Genomic DNA, 23658 nt, shown 5'->3' on the forward strand with positions numbered 1-23658 from the left:
CAGCAAAGGTCATGGTTTAGGGTGGGTGGGAGAGACATGGGGGAGTTATGGAAACAGTAAGACTGTTATTTGCAATGGTTCAAGCAGGAGACTTGAGCCCCACAGCAATGGAATTGGAGGAGAGGGAACAGATCAGAGAGTTCTTTGGGAAGCAAAAATCATAGAGTCCTGGTAATTACTTGGATCTCAAGTGTCTCAAGACGGACACTAAGTCACCTTTGATGCCCCACAGGTTTAGGTAACCGGGCTTGGGTAACCGGGCAGGTGAGGATCTTCACAGAGATGGTAAACTCAGGAAGAGGAGCAGATTTGAGTGGAAAGACCCTGAGTTCCCTTTTGGACATGTTGACATAGGTGCCTAAGGGCTTGTAGGTGGTGGTGTCTACGAGGCATCTGAACGTGTACACATTTGGGATTCAAGAGATAGCAATGGCCAATAATCACTGCAGAAAATGAGATGGTCAGTGCAGGGGATGAGCCTTGATGGGCAGAGGAAACGGCCACCATTTCCATTCTACAAAATAGCTTTCTTATCTGGAAAGGATTCTACAAAAACATTCCTGAGAACAGTGGGTAGAATCTTGAACTCAGGGGTCTTAGAGATCATCTAATCCAAACTTCATTTTGCGGATGAAGAAACTGGGGGCCAAGATGCCCCACAGGCCTTCTCCAGGGTCCCACAGCCAGTACTGCCAGGACCAGCCTCAGGTCTCCCATGCACCCCTTTCTCCACACGGAGGGTCTCCATCTGTACTGCCTCCTTCCAGCTCTTCCTCCCCTTGGCTGGGATGGGCTAGGGTGAGGAAGGGTGAAGGAATGACCCGAAGGGAAAGGAGGAACAGGAACAGGCACAGCAGAGGTGGTGGGGTGAAGAGAAGAGAGCAAGACTCAGCCAGGTCTGTGCACATGGCTCCCACACACTAGTGAAGACCAAGAGCTGACAGAAGGATCCTTCCCAGAAACCACCTCCTCCTGCTTGGCCGTCCTCACAGATGCCGAGGGCAGCACTGTTCTCCAAGAAAGGGCTTAGGCCAGTGCCCCTCCAACTTAATTTTCTAGCATTCCCCTAACACAATTACCGTTCGCACAATTGATCAAATCATCACAGGTCTATGACATATTTTTATAAACACAATTAAACAATACTCTTAATCAGATGAATAGAGTTCTTAAAAATTGGCTCACATATCTAGCAGAATACAGCAGGATTCAGCATCAATAGGATTCCTATTTTTCACTTTTAGAGCTGTTAATGTTGAGAAACTTTGTTCAGATAAGTAAGTTGGTGAGACTGAAAGGAGTTTTGTTATAGCAGTGTCACTTAGTACTTGAGCTACTAAGGTAAAGGTCAAAAGTGTTCTGTCAGGAGGGAGAGCATTAGGACAAATACCTAAGGCATGCGGGGCTTAAAACCTAGATGACGGGTGGATAGGTGCAGCAAACCACCGTGGCACATGTATACCCATGTAACAGACCTACACATTCTGCACATGTAACCCAGAACTTAAAGTAAAATAAAATAAATTGTTAAAAAGAAAAAAGTGTTCTGTCACTGGAAATTACTTTGTATGGTCTATCAGCTGAGAACTTGATTAAGCTCATCTCGGAGGTTAAAGGCAAAGGATTGGAAACCACTAAGTTTGCAAAAGGATTTTTCACATGGCCTTTTACTTAACACCTAAACCAGTATTTCAATTCGTCTTCTGTTTGGCATCCCCAAGGTTTTTTACACACCAGGCCACACCCCATGGTAACAGCAGGAAGGCTGAAGAGCTGGCCTTTCTTTTGTAAAAGGGAAAAGGGCGATTGCAAAAAAGGAGGTAGGAAAGAAAGCCTGTTCCCCAGGCCTGCGCCAAGGTAGCTCAATTCTAGTAAGGAGTAATACAAAAGAAAAGAGTAATAGAAACTGAGTCACTTAGAACGATCATTGTTTGTATAACCCCTGGGAAATTCTCCAAAGTGTGTACCTCTGAGGCAGGGCAGGGACTAGTGAGATGAGTGAGGCATTCACCTGGGGCACAAAATTTAAGGGGATACCAAAACTCAGTAAGCAAGAGAAATAATATTTGAATGCAAATTTTTTAAAAATCAGAATTAATGTTCAAAAGATGGTGAACAAAATGTCAAAATTTTAAATAAAGACAAGATTGGAAGACAGGTATACTCAATTCGAAGCGAAGTACGCAGGTCTCAGCAGCCCAGATGTAAGCACATGGGTGGTAGATGAAAGATGGGTGATGATACTCTTGCCCATACTGCCACCTGCTGCTGGAAGTGGAAAATGCCTACTGTCCTCCCAAAGAGCGTCACAGCAGTCGACCAGGTTCCACACTCACACGCAGAGGCATGAGTGCCCTCTTGTGGGCAGCCACCCAGTTCAGGAACTTTAAAAAAACCCTGTTCAGCCATGCCTGGTGGCTCATGCCTGGTGGCTCATGCCTGTAATCCCAGCACTTTGGGAGGCCGAGGCGGGCGAATCATAAGGTCAGGAGATAGAGACCACCCTGGCTAACACGGTGAAACCCCGTCTCTACTAAAAATACAAAAAATTAGCAGGGCGTGGTGGCAGGCGCCTGTAGTCCCAGCTACTCGGGGGGCTGAGGCAGGAGAACGGCGTGAACCCAGGAGGCGGAGCTTGCAGTGAGCCGAGATCGTGCCACTGCACTCCAGCCTGGGCGAGAGAGGGAGACTCCGTCTCAAAAAACAAAACAAAACAAAACAAAACAGAACAAAACAAAACAAAACCCTGTTCACCTATATCCCGCTAGAAAGCTGAGTGGGGGATGAAAAGAATCCAAGACTTGGAGTTACAAGATGTAGATTTCAGTCTAAGCTTTGCCTCTCGCTTGCTGAGGGGTCTGGAACATACCACATCACTCTCCTGAAGCAGTTTCTGGACTTACGCCAATGGATCTCATCACCTCCTCCAACAATTGTTGAAATTGTTGAATTTCAAGAGGTGCTTTCTGTGATGACGAGGAACAGACTGCCTGGCATGAAGTATGTACATAGTTCTCTATAAGCTGCCTCCCCCAACCAGGCCATCTCCATTGATCAAATCAAACTATCATCCACTTATTATTACTGAAGGCAAGACACACTAGAAGACAACCAGAAAGAAAAAGTTACTGCAGAAGCCCAGACAGTGGAGCACTGGTGGTGGCTGAAGGATAAGGAAGACTGCCCCAGGAGGGGTCACTAGAGCCAGGCCCACCATGGCTGGGTGTGCCAGGTCAGGCCAAGAGCTGGCCAACAGCCTCTGAGGACCACTGGGCCACTTCTCTGATGTTTTATTTCAGTGACGTTCTGGTCACATAAAGCAAGCATTGCAGTGGTGGTGGAAAGGCCAAGGCCTTTGGAAACAGCCCTGGGTTAAATCCCGGCTCTGCTACTTACTAGCTTCAGGACCAGTGGAAGTCACCAAACCTGAGCTTCGACTCACTTTGCTTATTTTAAATGGTGATAATAACAAAGCTTGTCCTGGGTGGATCAGGTGAAATAAAACAACGTATTTAAAGTGCCTGCACCTGGACCCCTGAGCAGCTTTCGGTGAAGAGTGGGAAGGAAAAGGACGCACGGGTCGGGCAGCGCTGGCGGTGGTATTTGGCTCCCGGGATGTGCTGAGGAAGAAGGGGAATGCCCATCTCCCCTGTGGGCAGGCCCTGCTCCCCGCTCCCCGCCGACCCCATAGCAAGACTCAGCATGTCAGTGCCTCCCAGAAATAGATCTACAGCAGGAGGGGTCAGCGGTGGGGGCATCCCCCTAGAAATGGGGCGGGGGATGGGGGTGATGCTGGATTCCAGCAGATGGAAACGATTCTACAAAAAGAAGCCTGGAGCTTTGATTAGGGCTGTAACGTAAATAAAATATCGTGTCAGTGTTAGTTTCCTGGCTTTGGTAACTGTGCTGTGCTTAGCAGCAGACCGGGGCGTTTTCATCTCCCTGTTCTTTCCCTCCTTCCTCTCCTCAGTCCTCCGCTCATTCCCACCCTCCCGTGGCATGAAGCGCGTGTGCTCAGCTCGCCCTCCTTCACCGCCTCCCTTCTCGCCTACTTCATCACGGAGGGAGATTTCGGTCCGGCTCCTGGGGCCTCCTCCCCGCCCCGCGGACACAGCACAGACTGCAGCGCCTCTCCTCTCCGCGAAGCTGCACCAACTTTATTTGCAAAAAGAGGCTCCAAGCGCACGCAGGGGATGGGGGCTGCAAGATCTCCACCCTCCTCCCGGCCTCCCGCGTCCCCCGCCCTGCTCCAGGCCCCCCACGGCCCCCGCCCCGCCGGCTACACGATCCCGAACTGGCAGATGTAGGGCAGCTGATCGCGGCAGCGCTTGTCGAACCACTTGCCGTTGGCCGCGCCTGACAGGACCGCGCAGTTCTCGGTCTTGCCGCCGTCGGGTTGCGCGGTGATCTCAGTCTCCCAGTTCTTGTAGGCGATGCGGGCGCCGGTCATGTCCACCCAGGTGCCCTCGGCCGCCATGTCGTTGAGGCCCAGCCAGATCTCGGCCTCGTTGCCCACGCTCTGGCGCAGGTACTCATACAGGGCGTCGTTCTCCGAGCCAGTCTGAGGGGTGCCCAGGGTGCCCCCGCGCGAGATGCAGTCCTCGCTGGCCTCGTGGAAGGTCTTCGTCTGGGTGAAGGCCAGAAAGCATTTCATGTGCACCTTGGTCCCCTTCAGGCAGACTGGGAGTGGGGAGAAATGGCTGTCACCGAAGGTCCCCCTGTTCCCCAGGCAAAGAGCCAACCGCCCAGGCCAGGCCCACCGTCCTCCATCCCGTCCCGTTTATCCCATCAGTCCTGACAGCCCCTAGACCCAGGCAAAAGGGGTCCTGATGGTTCCTGCACTTTGAGGACCTGGCTGTGGTGGCCACTGCGGTACAGATCCAGATCCCCACACAGGAGGTCTTGGTGCTCCCGCGGCTGGGAGCAAAGGCAGCCCTTGTGCTACAGAAGCACCCAGCCCCAGCTGACACTCCTTCCCAGGCCTCCACCTCAGTCATCTCTGGCCTTTACCCACCCCATCTCCTTGGGTCACAGAGGCTGGCCTTGTGCCTGCACTGCAGCTCAGCTCTCCCTCTGCCCACTTCCTTTTCTCCCGCCCCCACATGTGTGGCTCCTAGGGCTCACCCCAACAAATTAGCTCTGTCTCAGAGTCAGCTTCCCAGGGAGCCCAGCCACAGCCACCTGCTCTGGTTCTCCTTCCTCCATGCCCCTCCCTAAGATCAAGCAGCTTGCAGGGCCAGGGCACCTGCCCACCTACAGCCTAGACCACACTTCAGGTACCCAGGGCCCCAAATCCCTACCCAAACAGCCCAAGCAAGCTTCTAGGGCCTGCCAAGTGCCTTTTGCAGGGTCAGTTCTCCTGAGGGCTGGTAAGGTGGGGCTGGGAGGATAGAGCTGAGACTGCAAGAGAGAAGACAGGAAGTGCTGGGCACAGGCTGTGGTCAGAGGCCGGCAATCAGGCGAGGGACTCTGAGGTGTCCACAAATTCTCAGTTTGAGCCTGGCCCCAAAGGTTGTGATGAAGGCACATATTTGGTCAAGTTAGGAGGATAGAATCTGTTTTTGTTTTGCAGTTTGCATTTTCAGCTTGATTTCTAGCTGAAATATCTAGACATACTCTGATTTCTCTTGAGATCGTATAAATTGTTCACCTTTTACTAAAGATTTCTGTGGAAAGGAATACCTTGACAGACAGGTGTATGTCTGCATTTGTCCTCTTGCTGGTGACTCCACCACTTTTGGAGAGTCTGCACTGTCCTCTATCCATTCCCACTCAGTTACTTCCATTTCACTCAACAAATATCAATGGACAGCATCCCAGTCTCCCCATGGGCATCGGACACCACAACCAACTTTAAACATGGGGCCTGAAGCATTACAGAAGTATCTACACACAGACTCTGCCCCAAGTTGGCTGCTCTACCTCGTGCTATCCTGCAGCTCAGCCAAGCGGCCTTCATTGCCTTTCCTTCCTGCTGGGAACACTGACGTGCTTCCTAGACCTTTGTTGGGGATGAAGAACTCACTGCCCTGGCTGCCGGGAATGCTGCAGGAAGACAGTCCTCAGCTCTCAGCCTCCCCCAGGGACTGCCTCAGCAGAAGACAGCCATCTCTTCCAAGGCCGTGCCCCTCCCTAGAGCAGCCTACACCCAAGAATGACCCATAAGCCCTCTTGCCCCAACTCAGGACAGTGCTGAAGGGTCATCCCGTCATCAGGGCTCCCTGAAGTCAGCTGAGGCTTTCATGGCACCACAGTACAGCTCAACTTCTCCCTCTGCCCACTCCTGCTTCCTTCCATCCCTTCCATAGCACAGGGGTTGATCCTGAGGGTATCTCCTGATAAGTCTCCTGTGGATTAAACGTCATCTCAGAGTTGCTTCCCAGGACCCTCACCTGAACCTCCCTCCAACACATAGTTAGTCCTCATTCAACGCTACTTCTCGTGATACTATCATTGCTGCTAACATTTTGTTGCTCTGGTCTGGCTATTCATGATCCTGTCGATTTATGCTAGTTCTCCACACCTCTGCTCCTGCCCTGCCATCTGCTTGGAATCAACCCTCTTTATCTTCTCTGATTCCTACACATCTTTCAAGGGCTCAAGTGATTCCATGAATATATTGAGGTTCCCAGGGAGCAGGGCCCTGGCTGGGTCACCTCTGCCTCCTTGTGCCTGGCAGAAATGTACCAGGTGGGAACCTCCCATGTGTGTGCTGGTTGGAGGAGGGAAAGGTACCCCCTGATTCCTTCAACTCTTTGGTTAGGTCAACAGAGTTCTGGAATGCTTTGGGTGGGTTTATTGACAAGGTGATCTTTGGGTTGTGAGGACAATGAACAGGAGAAGGCCCCAAGAAGGCCAGCAGCTTCCTAGAAATCAGCAGACATGGGGGCCTTCATATGTCATGCTTTGGGCCTCCATATGTCATGAACTTTTTTCAGGGAGGTCCCCACATCATCCCCTCACCCCAGGTGGCAATTGATGCCTGGGTTACATTGACTTTGCACAGCACAGAGCTTAGACATGAGAGAGACCTTAGAGTTTACCCTGCCTACCTTACAGATGAGGAGACTGAGGCTCAGAGTGGCACTGGGCTCGTTCTAAACATTCCCTCTGTGCCAGGCACTGTTGCCTCCAAATCCCTTCTCTCTTGTCCACCTCCACTGTAGAGGCTGGAAAAGCTATATTCTTGCATTCTCAGATGCTCTTAAAGCTGCAGGTGGCCATATGATAGATTTCTGGTCAATGAGATGGAAGTGGAAGACTACTTTCCCTATAAACAAGACAGATGTGGTTGGGCTACTCTTCCTCCTTCTTGCCTTGAATGCACTCATGATACCTGGAGTTGGGGCAGCCATCTGGAGACCATGAGGTGAAACTTATGAACAAAAACTTATAACTACCTACTTGCAGACTTACTTTTTGTTTAAGCCACTGATAGGTTTTCTATTACATGAGGTCAGAAACACCTCTCTCGAGCACTCTCTTCCTACCTGCCATGCCAAGCAAGCTGTCCAAAGTCTCATGTTTGTTCTTCCTTCAACAGAGATTGACTGAGTGTTGCTATGTGGCAGGCACTATGCTAGGCAGGGTAGTGGAAGAGACAAGGGCAATGAAAAGCAAACATGGCCCCTGTGTTCTCAGGGAATACTATAATCTAGTGGAGGCAGCAGACGCAAATCAGCAAATGGGTATATCATTACAGACTGCAGTCAATGTGATAAAAGAAAGGACACTGTTCTGGGGACAGCCTATAACTGAGGAGCTGATCGAGATGAGGGATTAGTGACTCCTGAGAAGATAATGCTGGGGGCATTTATTAGGTGGATCTTGAGGGAGCAATTCAGGTTGCCCAAACAGCACATGCAAGGGCCCTGTGGTGGGAGTGCAGAAGGATGGCAGTGTGAATGCTGAAGGAAAGCATGTGAGTGGGAGGGAGTGTGTAAAACTGCCCAGTGAGAAGGCTGTTGGGGGTTTCTGAGGAGGCAGGCGGGGAAGGGAAGGCCTTGCAGATGGATGGGCCTTGGTCACAAAAGCAACAGGTGAGGGAGTGGCTGTGGACACAGGGTGGTTTATAGATTTGCTGAGGAGTCAAAGTGATTCCCAGCTGATAACTTGAGGGGCAGCATAGCAGAGCTAAGTGAGGCTCTGCTCCTTTCGGCTGTCACAAGGTTCTTACTTCTCAGTGGAAAATGAGGGTGAGGAGGTAGTAACAGGACCACTGCATGGGTGTGCTGTGATGAGTTAACGTGCATCAAGTACTCAAAGAGTGCCAGAATGTAGCGGGCTTACATGTAAATAGTCATCAGTATTGTGAGTCTGTGTTCTCCGTAGAATGGAAAGTGAGGTCACATAAAGGTAGGTAAATCGGAGGTATGTGGAAAATGCAGATGATATGACAGGAACATGGGGAGTGAGAAACAATAGGCTGCCAGGTAGGCTGGCCAGAGGGCATGACCTTACCATGCGCCTGGGCCCTGTTCTTGGTGATTCTGTGCATCCTCTCTCAGCTGGCTAGTGCAGAGCCAGGAACACCAAGGCCCAGCTTGGCACTGGGCGGGCTGCCTCCATTCAACTCTTGCTCTGCCACGAGTCAACTAACCAGCCAGGTGAGTATGAGCCAGGTTCAGGACCTGTCTATGCCTCAGTTGCTCCAACTTTAAAATGGAGCTGACAAATCCCACCTCAGCAGAGTTATGATTAAGACAGACAGTGTCAGCAAAGCTGCTGACACACAGGAGTGTGGAGCTCCCTGGGGCCGCGGAGGCCAGCTTAGTGAGGGGCTCCTGGGAGCTTTGTTAGGGTGGGCCGCTACCTCTGCCCCATCAAGTGCTCCGGGGTCACTTCTGGTGGGCAGTAGTGGATTCTTGTTGGAGAATTTTTTGTCCTCTTGGGACATCCCCACTTCCACACCACCCAGCTGTGGCCAGAGATTTGGCCGTGCACATTCGTGTGGGTTTTGCAGACGTGTCAGCGGATCTCCCCGAGAGAAAGAGGTGGGGCTCCCTGAACCTGGTACCTTCACCCATAGGCCTGGACTAATGGAGCCAGGACCCTGATGCTGACCGGAGGCGAGAAGCGCGTTGCTGGCTGCTGGCCTGGGCCATCTCTCAGACGCTCCTGCCCAGAGAGGCCACTGCCTGCACTCACCCGTCTGCAGGGCCTGCTGCTCCTTCAGCAGCGCCACCTCCTGGGCCAGGGTGTCCAGACGGCTCTTGAGCTCCTCAAACATCTTCGTGTTCACAACATCTGAAGCAGGAGGAAATATGTGAGGGTGGGGCAGGGACTGAGCGGGAAGGATCCTACCTTAGCTGCAGAGGGATGAGAGAAAAAGACTCCCCTCAACCTTGATATCTTGGGAAACTTTCTCTCTCTCTCTATCCCTGCTGGTGGTAGTCTAATTAACCACTTGTGACTTCTGCCAGGGGGCCCATCCTTCACTTGCACCTGTGCTGCATTTGTTTGGGATTGTTGCTGGGGATCACATGGGGCTGGGATTAGCAGAGGCTGGGGTGAGGGTGTAGGCACAGGCTTCAGTGATCCCCCACCACCCTGCTACCTTCTCAGCTCCAAGGAAGAACACAGCACAGGAAGCAGAGCAGGAGCCCTCGAGAGGCCCCCAGGTTCACTTCCCCAGGCTGGAGGAATGCGACACAGACCAGCAGGCACTCCAGCCTGGGGCACACATATGCAGGGCTTGGAGGTGCCACAGACATGGGTGACCTGGGCGAGCTGCTCAGCCTCTCTGGATTTGGTTCCCTCATGTGTGAAGTGGATGATGACAGCCCCATCTCCTAGGACTCTGGAGAAGACTAAGAGAAATGAAGCGCAGAGCTGCCTACCTCAGTGCTTGGCTGAGTGTGTGCCCATCACAGCTACTAATAAGGTGAGGGCAGAAGGAACCCAGGTTTTCCACTCTTACAGAGGCCAGGCTCCGGGCTAAGCCGTTCTACATGTCACCGCATGTGATGCTCATAATCAACCCTATGACACAGGTAACGTGTCATTCTATACCACCAGCATTTCACCACGAGGAAACCCAGGCTGCCCTAAACCAACTGGCCGAGGATGGCAAAGCCAGCAGCTGGCAGGGCTGGCCTGGAACCCAGGTGCACATGGCTCCAAAGCCATGCTCTTCGCCACCTTCCCCATGGCACACAAATGGATTCCTAACAGGAGCTGTCCTGCTGGCAGCCAGTCATGTAAGAGTCAGCAGGGGCAGGCGGGGAAGCATATTTCTATGTGTGTGTAAGTTGAGGGTGTGGGGAAGCATATTTCTATGTGTGTGTAAGTTTAGAGCTCCTGGGGCGGACCCTGGTCTTTCTGAAACACCAGGGCTTCAGGAAAGGCTGCAGTCAGCTTGGGGAAGTGGGTGGGGAAACACTTTAATGGTCCATTTGGCTGTGTCTGCATACATTCCACACTCACGAAGAGTGAGATCAGAGCCTTCGTCCACCCACAAGATGCCTTTGCAGAAGAATCACAGGCAAGACACATGCTTGTGTATACAGAAATGAGTGATGTAACTTACCAAACAGGAGGGAAAACACCCTGATGAGCAAGGCAAAAAAAGGGGGAGTTTGGGGCTGGCAAACTAGCCTGAGGTCATGTGTGCCTCACACAGGGACTGCCTCCACCAGTTATAGCAGCACTGTACCCAGTCACGTGATGTACCAGCATAGGGTGCCATGTGAGGCTGTGCAAGGGGGCACTGAAGAAGGGCATTCTGCTAAGGGACACATGAAGGCCCATTTGTCTCCTAAGCCTTGCCCTGGCTAGACCGGGTCAGACCAGAAAAAGAGATGCCTTTCTATAATTTGTCAGTTTAGAGGAGGTACCTTTTGTAATTTGCACCAAGGTGCCCATATGTGCAAAGTTTCCTCCAGGGACTGTCCAAGGAACAGGAAGCTACTCTCATTAGGCTCCACCTGAGGAAGCTGTGGGAGTAGGTGTCTCTACAGCCCCGGGCAGAGAGGCCTTTGTGCTGTCCCACTCTCTGAGCCTCAGGTTCCCTCTGCGTGGTGTTGGAATGGATGCCCTCCAGGTTCCCCCAGTTCCCTGTTCTAAAGGCCTGTGACTCCTATGAGGCCATCCTTCCCTCCGGAGCTTCCCTGCCAGGTGTGACCATGTGTCCCCACGAACAGATGAGCTCCCAGAAGTACTCTAGGCTCCCCGCTTCTCACCCCCCCTGAGGACCAGGACAAGGACTTAGCATATGCTGGCATTCCCCTCCTTTGCCAGTCCTGCCACTTGCTCTCCCCCTCTTGGCCCTGGCACCAACTGGTCTCCTCTGGCATGACCGTCCCTTCTTTGGACTTTCTTCCGTACTTTTGGGCACCAGCCCTGCAACTAGATTGCTCCTGGGATTCTCATTCCTGGCTGCTCCTAGGAATCCCTGAAGACCTGTGGAAAAGGCAGATGTTAAATTCACCAAGATCCCTAAACCAGCATTTCCAGGGGTGGGGCCCAAGCACTTGAATTCTTAATTTTTATTTTATTTATTGATTTATTTTTGAGACGGAGTCTCACTTACTCTCTCACCCAGGCTGGAGTGCAGTGGTGCAATCTTGGCCCATTGCAACCTCCGCCTCCCAGGTTCAAGCAATTCTCCTGCCTCAGCCTCCTGAGTAGCTGGGACTACACGTGCGCACCATCACACTCAGCTAATTTTTGTATTTTTAGTAGAGACGGGGTTTCACCATGTTGGCCAGACTTGTCTTGAACTCCTGGCCTCAAGTGATCCTCCCACCTTGGCCTCCTAAAGTGCTGAGATTGAGCCACCACGCCCGGCCAAGGCACCTGGATTCTAATGTATCTCCCAGATGATGTTGATGCCTGAGTGAGAAACACCATGGTTCATGTCTTAAGAGCAGAGACCGTGTTTCTCTGCTGTGTGCCCAGCCTATAGACTGGTCCCTACGTGAAGAAAGAGCTCTATAAGTGCCTGCCATGTAGGTGGGTGGGAGACTGCCATGGGTTTCAGTGAGAGGCAGGGCCTGGGTGGCTGTTCTGTTGGCCTGTAGCCCTGGAACTCCAGGGGCCCCTTCTATGGAGACTACATAGGGCCAGGGTTCAAGTGTGACAGCTGGAGAGAACCCAAGCATCACGTGCTCTGACCCTTTTTTTTTTTAACATGAGTTTAACAAGATTTACATAATTATATTAATACCGAATCTTTGGTAAACCTGAGAAGCTAGCAATGGTTTTCCACATTCAAAAATTCTATGATTTGCCTTTGGAGCTGCATCTTTTACAAAGGCTGTCCCTTGGTGGCAATTTTGGCTAATGCTCGTAGACGTAACTATGCCCTGTATTGTCTTCTCTTTTTAAATGAACATTTTGTGGAAGGTAACATACACACATAATTTTTTAAAATCCAAACAGTTCAAAAAGCTGGTTTCTTTCCCAATTGAGACTGCCCCCAGCCCCTGGTTTTTCTTCCCAGAGGTAATCACTGTTACTCACTCTTGTGGATCCTTCCAGAAAGAACTTATGCATATACAAGTAAAAATGTATTCTTATATAAATCCCTTTTTCAAAGCAAATGTCAGCATCGTATTCATTCTCTTTTGAACGTTTCTTTGTTCACTTTGTAAACTGAATCTTCAAGATGATTTTTTATCAGCAGCCAGATTTGCCCCATTCTTTGTCACGGCATTGTGAGGCCTCATGGCCCCGATGTCCCTTTATGCACTGCACTAGTTCCTGGCCAGTGGGCAACTGTCCATTTATGAAGAGCCCTGGGAGGTCCTAAGGGAGGCCCCCACAGCCCCTTCTTTCCCTTTCTGTGCCCTTGGTCCTAGTTGCTTATTTCTCTGCCTCAGTCCCCACCCTCATCCCCTTGGACTCTCTTCTAGCTTCTGCTCCCTGTGGGGGTGACAGCCCCGTCCATTGCCATGGCATTCCACCGATGTTGTCTCAACACAGCCTGGGGTGACCTTACTGCAGGCAGGGCTGCAAGGGCAGGTCTTGCTGTAGCCAAAGCAACCGAGGGACACCCCAATCCCCAGAGGCTACAGAGGAGAGCAAAACTGCTTCTGGTGGACTAGTCTGAGTTACATTTTTATTTCCTAAAGGCTGTTATATGCTACAGGAAATGAGAATTCATTTCTTCCTTTTCTTTTCCCTATGCATCAAGCAACAAGTGAGGTGCCTTTATATATTTGGTATCATAAAATCTTCATGAGAAGTCTTTGAACAAATACCACTGTCCCCATTTTACAGCTGAGAAAACAGGTTGGAAGACTCCGGAGCCCAGCCTCTGCAGCTCTGCCTGGTGGGGGCTGAGTGCCGCCAGACTCCCAGGCCAAAGGTTTGGTTTCTTTAAAATATTGGGGATGAAGGGAGGAGAGCAGAGCAAAGATCAGCTTGGATGATCTGGAAAGTTCTTCCCAACTCTAAGGGTCAGGGATTCTTATGATTCTGACAACCAACTCTGCTATGAGAGAACTGCCCTAAGCCCCAAAGCCCTCTTTACTCAAGTTCCCTAGATGACTCAAAAGGAGGAAAATGAAGGAAAGGAGCATGAAGACACACTAAGGAGAGGAGGACCTGCTCCCTGGAAGATGGCACAGGGCCCCGTCCCCCTCCTTACCTTTCTTGGCATTTACAATCTTCTTGGGCTTCTGGGTTGGTGGCTCGGTGGTGACCTGGGTCAGGAGGGAGAAGAGGCAGAGGAGGAGGTAGGCCCCCCAGAGCTCCATGCTGCTGCGCGGGTGGGGGCTGCTGCTGCCTGCAGTGGGTCTGGGTCCGAACGCAGTGACAGCCACGGCCCAGGCTGCACGTCTTAAGGCAGCAGCCAAAGGACCTCTGTCCAGGAAACCCTCCCCAACTTGGCTGCAGGCGTGCCAAAAAAATAAAACAAACACAAAAGCCTGCAGAAGGACGAAGGCCTGAGGGCCACAGAGCCTCACTGCCCAGGGAACACCCACGAAGCATCCTGGCCCTGCCTTCTAGAAAGAAGCCCTTATTTCCTAGGATTCTGAGAAACACACGGTGGTTATCATCACATCTGTGGAGCAGCTACCTTGGGTAGGGGCTGAGGCTGGCTGTTCACTGACATTAACTCACAGAAGCTTCACACCCAAACCATGAGGGAAGCACTGTCCTTTCCCCATTTTACCATTGAGGAAATTGAGGCTCAGTGAGGTTAGGGAATTTGCCCAGGCTACCCAGCTGTCACGGGGCAGCAATGCCCCTTATAGGGTGATCTGGGGCTGGCTGGCTGATTGGTTTAGAATATTTGTTCTGATTATTTTGTGGCTCTGTCTCCATGTACTTGATGCATTTTTTGGTTAAAAAATCCAAGGGATTCCTTCCCTTCTTGTCTCCCCTTTCTCCTGAGTCCTGTCCTAAAGCCACAAAGTGGGGCATAGCAAAGGTGGGGGAGGGAGAAGCCATGGTGCCCCAGAGGTACCAGAGAGGTTGTGGGGAGAATGTGCCCTCAAGGGGTGGACTGGTGTGGGGTGTGGGAGCCCAGCAGGGTGAAGGGAGCATCCCGGGGAAAGCAAAGGCCCTGCGTGGAGTGCCGGAGTCCAAGTGAGGCAAGGAGGGGATCCATGTGGGAGAGAGGCTGGTGGCAGAGATGGGAGATTGGTTATACACAGGGATACTGATCAAATAAATCTACTGAAGACAGTGGGAGTTAGGTTTCCTATTGTCAGAGAAGGAAGTTATGTATATGGAGAGAAAACTAGAATGAATCCTGTGGTGTGGGATTAAAATCGGAATGATCAGTGTACCCTTGTGGCCTTGAATACATAAAGATAAATCCATAAATATAGACGGAAATGTGTGTGTGTCTAGTCCCCACAGTCACTGGGGGGCCTGGAGCAGCCAGCCCCGCATAGCCTGGAGCACTCCCAGCACCTGAACACTGGCTTCTGAATACGACTTTCCACTAAAGGAACAACAGCACCTTGGAGAAACGGCTGATTCTAGCACTGGGAAGTAGGAGTGGGGTGCAGAAAATGAGCCCGGAACTTGTTGTTTTGCCAGAAAACAAGGAAATGCCTAATGAATAATGGGAACACGTCAGTAGGACACAGAGGCAGCTTGAAGGAGCCTTTGGTGGTCAGAATCAGGGACAATTTGAGCACCAACATAGTGACAGTAACAGATGGGAAAGCACTAGTGCACACAGATATAAGTAAGTAAGGGAATGCATTGAAAGTCTGATGTTCTTCAGTGGGATGTTTACATAGTCTCAAAGTATCTTCCCACAAAATACTTCTCCATTCCAGAGAGAAAAAGAGCAACTTCATGGTGAAGAAGGCTGGCAGACATCACCTCATCCGTGACCAAAGTAAACAACAATGGGGCCAGTAAAAAGCTCGCAGCACCTGAGGGGCTGCAGTGAGAATGTGGCATCACTCCATAGGACTCCGGCCGGAGAGACATCAGACAATCCCAAATGAAGGGGTGTTCTGCAAAATGACTGCCAGTAATTTTCAAAGCTCCTGGCTGAGGAAGTGTTTCAGGCTGAAGGAGACTGAAGACACAGAACTAAATGCAATATGTGATTCTGGACTGGACCCTCCATTCTCAAGGATGCAATTGGGACAACCAGAGAAATCCGATGGGGTCTGAGGAGCACACGGCAGTGATGTGTTGTCGCATGCTGCATCATGACAGTTCAGTCAACAGCAGGCCACATATACGATATGGTTCCATAAGATTATAATGGGGCAGAAAAATTCCTAACACCTAGTGATGTCGTAAAGAGTTGTAAAGTCATAGTGCAACTCATTACTCCCAAGTTTGTGGTGATGCTGGTGCAAACAAACTTACTGCCAGTCATATCGAAGTAGAGCATATAAGGTTATGTTAGCACATAATACTTGATTTTGTTAGTCCGTTTTCACACTACTCTAAAGAACTGCCCAAGACTGGGTAATTTAGAAAGGAAAGAGGTTTAATTGATTTACAGTTCCACACGGGTGGGGAGGCCTCAGGAAATTTACAATCGTGGCAGAAGGTGAAGGGGAAACAAACACCTTTGCAAGGAGGCAGGAGGTAGAATGAATGCAGGAGGAACTGCCAAACACTTATAAAACCATAAGATCTCCTGAGAACTCACTATCACAAGAACAGCATGGGGGAAACCGCCCCCATCGTTCAATGACCTCCACCTGGTCTCTCCCTTGACACATGGGGATTATGAGGATTACAATTCAAGATAAGAATTTGGGTGAGAACACAGTCAAACCATATCATTCTGCCCCACATGATTGTGCTTTGAAATGTGAGGACATGAGATTTGGGAGGGGCCAGGACGGAATGATATGGCTTGGCTGTGTCCCCACCCAAAATCTCATCTTGAATTGTAATCCTCATAATCCCCATGTGTCATGGGAGAGACCAGGTGGAAATCACTGAACCATGGGGGCAAGTTTCTCCCATGCTGTTCTCGTGATAGTGAGTCTCACGAGACCTGATGGTTTTATAAGCATCTGGCATTTCCCCTGCTTGTACTCACTCTGTCCTGCTGCCATGTGAAGAAGGTGTCTGCTTCTCCTTTGCCTTCCATGATTATAAGTTTCCTGAGGCCTCCCCAGCCATGCAGAACTGTGAGTCAATTAAACCTCTTTCCTTTCTAAATTACCCATTCTTGGGCAGTTCTTTATAGCAGTGCGAGAACGAACTAATACAATGATAATAAATGACCATGTCACTGGTTTATGTATTTACTGTGCTATACTTTTTATCATTATTTTAGAGTGTACTCCTTCTACTTATTTAAAAAAAAAAAGTTAACTGTGAAACAGCCTCAGGTGGGTCCATCAGGAGGTTTTCCAGAAGGCACTGTTATCATAGGATATGATAGCTCCATGTGTGTGACTGTCCCTGAAGACCTCCCACTGAGACAAGAGGTGAAGGTGGAAGACAGTGACACTGATAATCCTGACCCTGTGTAGGCAAGGGCTAATGTGCGTTTGTGTCTTAGTTTTTAACAAAAAGTTTAAAAAGTAAAAAAATAATAACTAGAAAAAGCCTATAGAATAAGGATATAGAGAAAATAATTTTGTACAACTGTACAATGTCTTTGTGTTTTAAGCTAAATATTATAAAAGTCAAAAAGTTAAATGAGTTCAAAAGTTTACAAAGTAAAAAAAGTTATGGTAAGCTCAGGTTAATTTATTATTAAAAAAGAAAACCATTTTTAAAAAAGTTTCATGCAGCTTATGTGTGCAGTGTTTTATAGAGTCTAGAGTAGTGTACAGTAATGTTCACGTTCACTCACCACTCACTGACTCACTCAGAGCAACTTCCAGTCCTGCAAGCTCCATTCATGGTAAGTGCCCTATACCAGTGTACCATATTTTTTTAATCTTTTATACTAGGGGTCCCCAACCTCCAGGCTATGGACCAGTACTGGTCCGTGGCCTGTTAGCAACTAGGCCCATCAGCAGGAGGTAAGTGGCAGGTAGGCGAGCATTACCACCTCAGCTCCGCCTCCTGTCAGGTCAGCAGCAGCATTACATTCTCATGGGAACACAAGCTCTATTGTGAACTGTGCATGAGAAGGTCTAGGTTGCACACTCCTTATGAGAATCTAACGCCCAATGATCTGAGGTGGAACAGTTTCATCATGAAACCATCACCCCAGCCCCACATCCGTGGGAAAATTGTCTTCCACGAAACCAGTCCCTGGTACCAAAAAGGTTGGGGACTGCTGTTTTATACCATATTTTTACTCCACTTTTTCTATGTTGAGATACACAAATACTTACCATTATGTTACAGCTGCCTACAGTATTCAGTGCAGTCATGTGCTGTACAGGTTTGTAGCCTAGGAGCAACACGCCATACCCGAGAGCCTAGTTGTGTAGTAGGCTATGCCATCTAGGTTTGTGTAAGTACACTCTGTCATGGTAGCACAACGATGAAGTCACCTGACAATGCATTTCTCAGAACGTATTCCCATTGTTAAGCAACGCATGACGGTATCCCTGTTACAGAGGGATACGTAGGAGAGTGTCTTTGTCTGTAGGAAACACACATACTGAAGTATTAGACAGCGATATGGTACTGTGTTGACAACTTACATAGTTCAGGGGGAGAATGTTCTTTGTACTATCGTTGCAAATTTTCTGAGTTTGAGATTCTTCCAAAAGAAAATACAATACTACGTACTTCAGGCTTTTCCCTGCCTTCCAGGGACCCCACCTTCCCCTATCTGACTTAGGGAGGGATCTCTTGTGTAGGCCAGGGAAGCAGGAGGCCAGCTGGGCTGGCCCAGTGCACAGTAGTCCTGCCAAGGGTGGGGGCCCTGAGCAGGGAGCAGAGCATTTGCACAGCCCCTCAACAACACTGGGCTCCACCTCTCACATTCTTGCAGTGGGAAGGGTTTTATATTCACAGCTGGGCCCTCAGGAGACAATTTGGAGCCTGATGATTACATAACCTAAAAGGGGCCTTGTTCCTGGAACTCTGGGTGGGTAGCAGATGGTAAAGGAAAATATTTTTGTTAACTGCTTTGCTTTCTTGGTTTTTTCACCTTGGCCCAACTCTATCTTGGCCCTTCAGTGGTGGGAAAATGAACGAAGTATGTTTTCTAAACATGAGGCAACCAGAGGCCCCATGTTTTCCAGGGCGGGCTGATGGTTGAAGCTATGGGGACTATGGTGGTGTCTCACAGGGCACCGAACGCAGCCAGGGCAGGGCAGAAAGAAGGTGGCCCTCAGGCTGAGGAAGGGACACAGAGGGTGTGGCCAGGTGAGGGGAGGAAGGAATGTGCACAGGGCTCCAGGTGGAAAACGCACAAGCAGAGTCTTGGAGCCAAGCAAAAGCACCTTGTGTTCCAGATCCCAAGCCAATGAGGACAGGGTGGGGAAGACATAAAGCTGGATATGTAGCTAAGCGGAGCCATCAAGCCATCTTAAAAGACTCTGGACATGAGCCTGGAGACCACAGGGGACCAATGGAGAACCATGCTGGGGAGGGCTGGGATCAGAGCACACTTTGGAGAGAGCACTTTGGCTGCTGAGCGTGGAATGCATTGGGGGGCCCAGTGAGGTAGCAGAGAGATATTAAGCATGTGTTCAACATTAGCCCCCAAGCAAGGCGGGACACACCTTCACCGGGGGGAGTGTGACTCTCCTGCTAGCCCGGCAAGTGAACTATTCACACGTCAGGAAGGAGACATGCTTAGGAATTTCCATTAAGTAGTAAGCAACGTCTTTGATCTTTTCACCTGCAGGTTTTTGAGGTGTGTGTGCGTGCATGTGTGTACGTGCACATGCTACACAGAGCTCCTCTACAAGCACCTGGGAGTCCACCTGTGCTGCTAAAATGACTTACGTAGAATCAGGGCAGGGAGGAAGTGGCTTTTGCCTTGGAGCCTCTTCAAGTCTAGGATTGGCTTGTCTCTCAAGAAGGGTCTATACAGCCGAGAGACACACGGACAGTTCTGACAGAAGGCAAGTTCATCTCACAACTTCAAACATACCTATAGGTTCTCATCATTTAGCTCCCACTTATAAGTGAGAACATGCACAAAGAGGGGAACAACACACACAGGGGTCTTATGAAGGGTGGAGAGTGGAAGAAGGGAGAAGATCAGGAAAAATAATTCATGGGTTCCAGACTTAACCTGGGTGGTAAAATAATCTGCACAACAAGCCCCCATGACACAAGTTTACCTGTGTAACAAACCTGCACATGCACCCAGAACATAAAATAAAATTAAAAAAGAAAGACACAAACAAAAAAACCCCAAAATCATGGAGACATAAAGTAGGATGGTGGTTTCCAGGGGCTGGGGGTGGGGGGATGGGGAGTTAGTGTTTCTGGATACACAGATGTAGATAGGAGAGATGAAAAAGTTCTGGAGACAGACGGTAGTGACGGCTGCAAAACAATTTGAATGTACTTAATGTCACTGAATTGCACACTTGGAAATGGTTAAAATAGCAATTTTTCTTTTTTCTTTTTTTTTTTTTGAGATGGAGTCTCGCTGTCTCCCAGGCTGGAGTGCAGTGGTGCAATCTCAGCTCACTGCAACCTCCGTCTCCCAGGTTCAAGCGATTCTCCTGCCTCAGCCTCCTGAGCAGCTGGGACTACAGGCACCCACCACCACGCCTAATTTTTTGTATTTTTAATAGAGACAGGGTTTCACCGTGTTAACCAGGATGGTCTCGATCTCCTGACCTCGTGATTCACCCACCTCGGCCTCCCAAAGTGCTGGGATTACAGGCATGAGCCACCGTGCCCAGCCCAAAATAGTAAATTTTGTGTTGTGTATTACCACAATAAAAAGTTGTAATAATGCAAAAATAGAATCCCCCAAGGCAATGGGTAAAATAAATAAATAATAAATCCTGTCTTGTGAATAGAATATTGTCCTGTGTCATATCTGTGGGTGTGAAAAGTGCTATTTCATTAAATGTAAACATTTAAAGTACATCTCTATTTTTTGTAACCTGGTTTGGGCATTTCATCATTTTTTTATTGCTTCAGTGGTCCTCAAAAAATGCAAATTGGCCAGAAGCGGTGGCTCATGCTTATAATCAAAATCCCAGCACTTTGAGAGGCCGAGGCAGGAGGATCAATCGAGGCCAGGCATTCAAGACCAGTCTGGGGAACATAGGGAGACCCCGTCTTTACAAAAAAATTAAAATAAATTTAAAAAGCCATACATGGTGGCATGCACCTGTAGTCCCAGGTACTCTGGAGGCTGAGGTAGAAGGATCACTCGAGCCCAGGAGGTCGAGGCTGCAGTGAGCCATGATCACACCACTGCACCACTCCAGCCTGGATGACAGAGGGAGACCCTACCTTTTGTTTTTTTTTTTAAAAGCACAGATTTTTTTTTTAAAGGCAGTGGTTCAGTATCTCTTGATCTCTGAGTTAATAAGCAGGTTAGAAGAGGCCATCTAGTCTAACCACCCCTTGATGTGGGATGTCCCTTTCCATTGACCCTGTCAGATGTCTCCATATGTTGCTTAAACCCTTCCAGGCACAGGAAGCTCATTACCTGAAAAGCAGCTAGTTTCATCGTTAGACACTTGGCTTGTCCTCAGGATCCCCCTGTGGTGGGGCAGGTTGGCCTCTGGGAAACCACCCCATGGTTCCTAGTGCTAACCTGTGGAGCAGTCACATGAGAGGCCAGCCACTGGCCAGCATGTCCTTCTTTTGACTGTCCCTTCTCCATGTTCCATTCCTCTTTTCCTCTCAATGGGTCCTCTACAATATGGTTCCTGGATGCTACAGATTTCAATCTACTTCAATCTTCCAGAGAATCCTCATTGCATAAAATTGTGCTTGCTATGGTCTTCACTGTGGTGCAGATCCCAGAACAAAACTTGCTTTCAAGGGCCTTCCTCTGGGCCAGGGCCTGTGCCTCCTGTGGGCAGACTAGACCCTCTATTCAGGAAGCCACAGATTCATGGGCTCTCTGTAGCACCTAGGCCTCATTTGCTGCCACTGTTGAGTTTATGGCCATTAAATATCCAGATCCTCTTGTCCACCCCCTACTCTCCCTGGCCAGGTGTGGACTGCCATTGCAGCCACCTGCAATGGATTCACCGATAGCCCTGGTGGAGCCAATTTTACCTTCTACATATGGAGGATGATATCAATTTCATCTTCCTTGCATTAAAGATCTGCCGACACTGTCCACGAGACCTCAACTGGCCCATGGCACAGCAAGTGGGGGTGGCTTCAGCCAAGAGAGTGATGCTGCATTAATGTTCATGAGTGACCCCAACCCTCAAGGAAGTGTCTGTTCACTAACACACCACTCTCACAGCCCAGTCTTTTCATACCAATCTCCCTGTACAAAGAATGATCTTAATAATAAAACAGAGAGGCAAGAAAAAAATCAGAGGAAGAGAGCTCTAAAGGCATATTTCAGCTTTCAAGGTTTTTTTGTGTGTTGTTGTTGTTGTTTCTTTTCTCAAAGCTGCTGGAAGTCTCAGTTATACACAACAAGCTTTGGTCACTCCACCCATATTAGCCCGAATAACATGCCAACTTCTGGCCCACCATGGAGCCATTCGAGCCCCCCAACCCACCCGCAACCTTCACCCAGCACAGATGTTTCCTTTTAGTTCCACTGGCCCCATGTCAACAGAAATGTGGCCCAGCTGTAACAGAGGCAGAGAACTTTCCACATGCCCTTCAAAGGTAAGAGCATATATACAGCCTGGTGCAGGGGCTCACACCTGTAATCCCAACTCTTTGGCAGGCGGAGCTGGGAGGATTGTTTGAACCCAGGAGTTGGAGGATGCAGTGAACTATGATCATACTACTGCACTCCAGCCTGGAAAACAGAGCAAGACCCTGTCTCTAAGAAAAAAAAAAAAAAAACTTTGTTGGCCTAGCACTCTTTCATTCAAATATTGGCTCTGCCCCTGTGTACAGGGCCCTGAGTTAGTAGGTCCTAACTCAGCCAAATCTTAGCTCTCAAGGGGCTCGCAGTCTTTGTTGTTTTATCCTTAAAGCTCTGTAGTGTGGCAGTGGAAAGAGAATGGAGTCCCGAGTTCCAAATTCGGCTGAGATACCTGGCACTTGTGTCTTTTTGGATGAGTTATTCAAGACCAAACTCCTCTTCTGTAAAGTGGGGTAATAATCTCTACCCTGCTTGCACATGGGATTCTTTCAAGGAGCAAACTGAGGTCTCGCATGGGAGACAGCTGAGCAACCTGCAAGGTTGTGGGAAGGAGGAGGGGTGGTCTGAGCCACCACACTGTCCCAGTGTGTCAAGAAGCTTGATAGCCTCTTTCCACACCTCGATTCCTTCCACTCCAAGGGACAGTAACTTGATCACCTGATTTGTAACTTTGGGAATAATAAACTGGGCATGCACTTACCTGATGCCCTCAGCTATAATAGTTCATACAAGAGGAGAAAAACAGATAGCCCTGTAGGATGCCACAGGAGATTTCAATCTTCTTTAGCTGAAACTCCGACTTCCCATCATGTCTGAGAATTTGGCAAATATAAACCCAGCTGTGTGTTTAGGGATCTTTGAGTATCTAAATCATCACACTATCCCTACACAGCTTTGCCAGAGGTTTTGCAGGTTTCCCTTTCCCCCATATAGTTCTTCTATGTTCCCAAGCCTGATTCTTATTCCACATCCAGAATCTGCAAGTGCCCCCAGGGAATGAAATGCCAGTGACAGTCTGCTCACTTCAGAGTCTCCCCCTTCTTTGGAAGCTCTTTGCTTCCAGAGCTTTCCAAAATCTTTAATGATATGACTCTTGAAATGCATTCTGCATTTTTAGCTGCAGCAGCATGAATGGTGGTCTGCCATGACCTACATATCCTACCCAGAACTGAAGTCAAAACACTTGTTGAACACCTCCCTTGGAAAATGTCGTCTGATGGGCATTAACATGATTCCCGACTATCTGCGCTTTTTTTGGCCCATTCCCACAGGTCCATACAAATCCCTTTTCTCTGATCATCCCATCTTACTCCTTTCAGGCCCCTGTCCAACTAGCCAAGTTACTCCCTACTACCCAAGAATCCATGTGTACCCTTATCCCTTTGTGCAAACTTAACAACCAAGTGCACTGGCTGCACTCAGTTCTCTCACTGCTGTCCTGCAGGGCTGTAATGCAGAAGCAGTCCCTTTGGGACACACATCAATATAGAGAACCAACTAATCCACAAGTCAGACCTGGGGTTTTCCTCTTCCAGTAGCTGGCTGCA

The 23658-nt window shown here is 49.4% G+C and overlaps 1 protein-coding gene across 1 annotated transcript; it reads right to left on the reverse strand.

Annotated features, from left to right (window-relative positions):
* Positions 1 to 4132: 4132 nt before the first annotated feature.
* Positions 4133 to 14178, reverse strand: CLEC3B (C-type lectin domain family 3 member B). The gene is made up of 3 exons (XM_003256966.4): positions 13592 to 14178; positions 9148 to 9246; positions 4133 to 4680 (listed from the first exon to the last, which is right to left on the reverse strand). Exons 1-3 carry the CDS (start codon positions 13698 to 13700, stop codon positions 4280 to 4282), a joined length of 609 nt encoding a protein of 202 aa, XP_003257014.1. The 5' UTR covers positions 13701 to 14178; the 3' UTR covers positions 4133 to 4279.
* Positions 14179 to 23658: the final 9480 nt, after the last annotated feature.

The sequence above is a fragment of the Nomascus leucogenys genome, chromosome 4 (assembly GCF_006542625.1).
Source record: "Nomascus leucogenys isolate Asia chromosome 4, Asia_NLE_v1, whole genome shotgun sequence".
In the NCBI taxonomy this organism is placed as follows: domain Eukaryota; kingdom Metazoa; phylum Chordata; class Mammalia; order Primates; family Hylobatidae; genus Nomascus; species Nomascus leucogenys.

Excerpts from the sequence above, each read along its gene's own strand:
- CLEC3B (XM_003256966.4), bottom strand. The coding sequence starts at position 13,700 with ATGGAGCTCTGGGGGGCCTACCTCCTCCTCTGCCTCTTCTCCCTCCTG. Across the intron at positions 9,247-13,591 it reads GATTGTAAATGCCAAGAAAG|ATGTTGTGAACACGAAGATG; the intron begins GTAAGGAGGGGG and ends CTCCTGCTTCAG. Across the intron at positions 4,681-9,147 it reads GCAGCAGGCCCTGCAGACGG|TCTGCCTGAAGGGGACCAAG; the intron begins GTGAGTGCAGGC and ends CCCCACTCCCAG.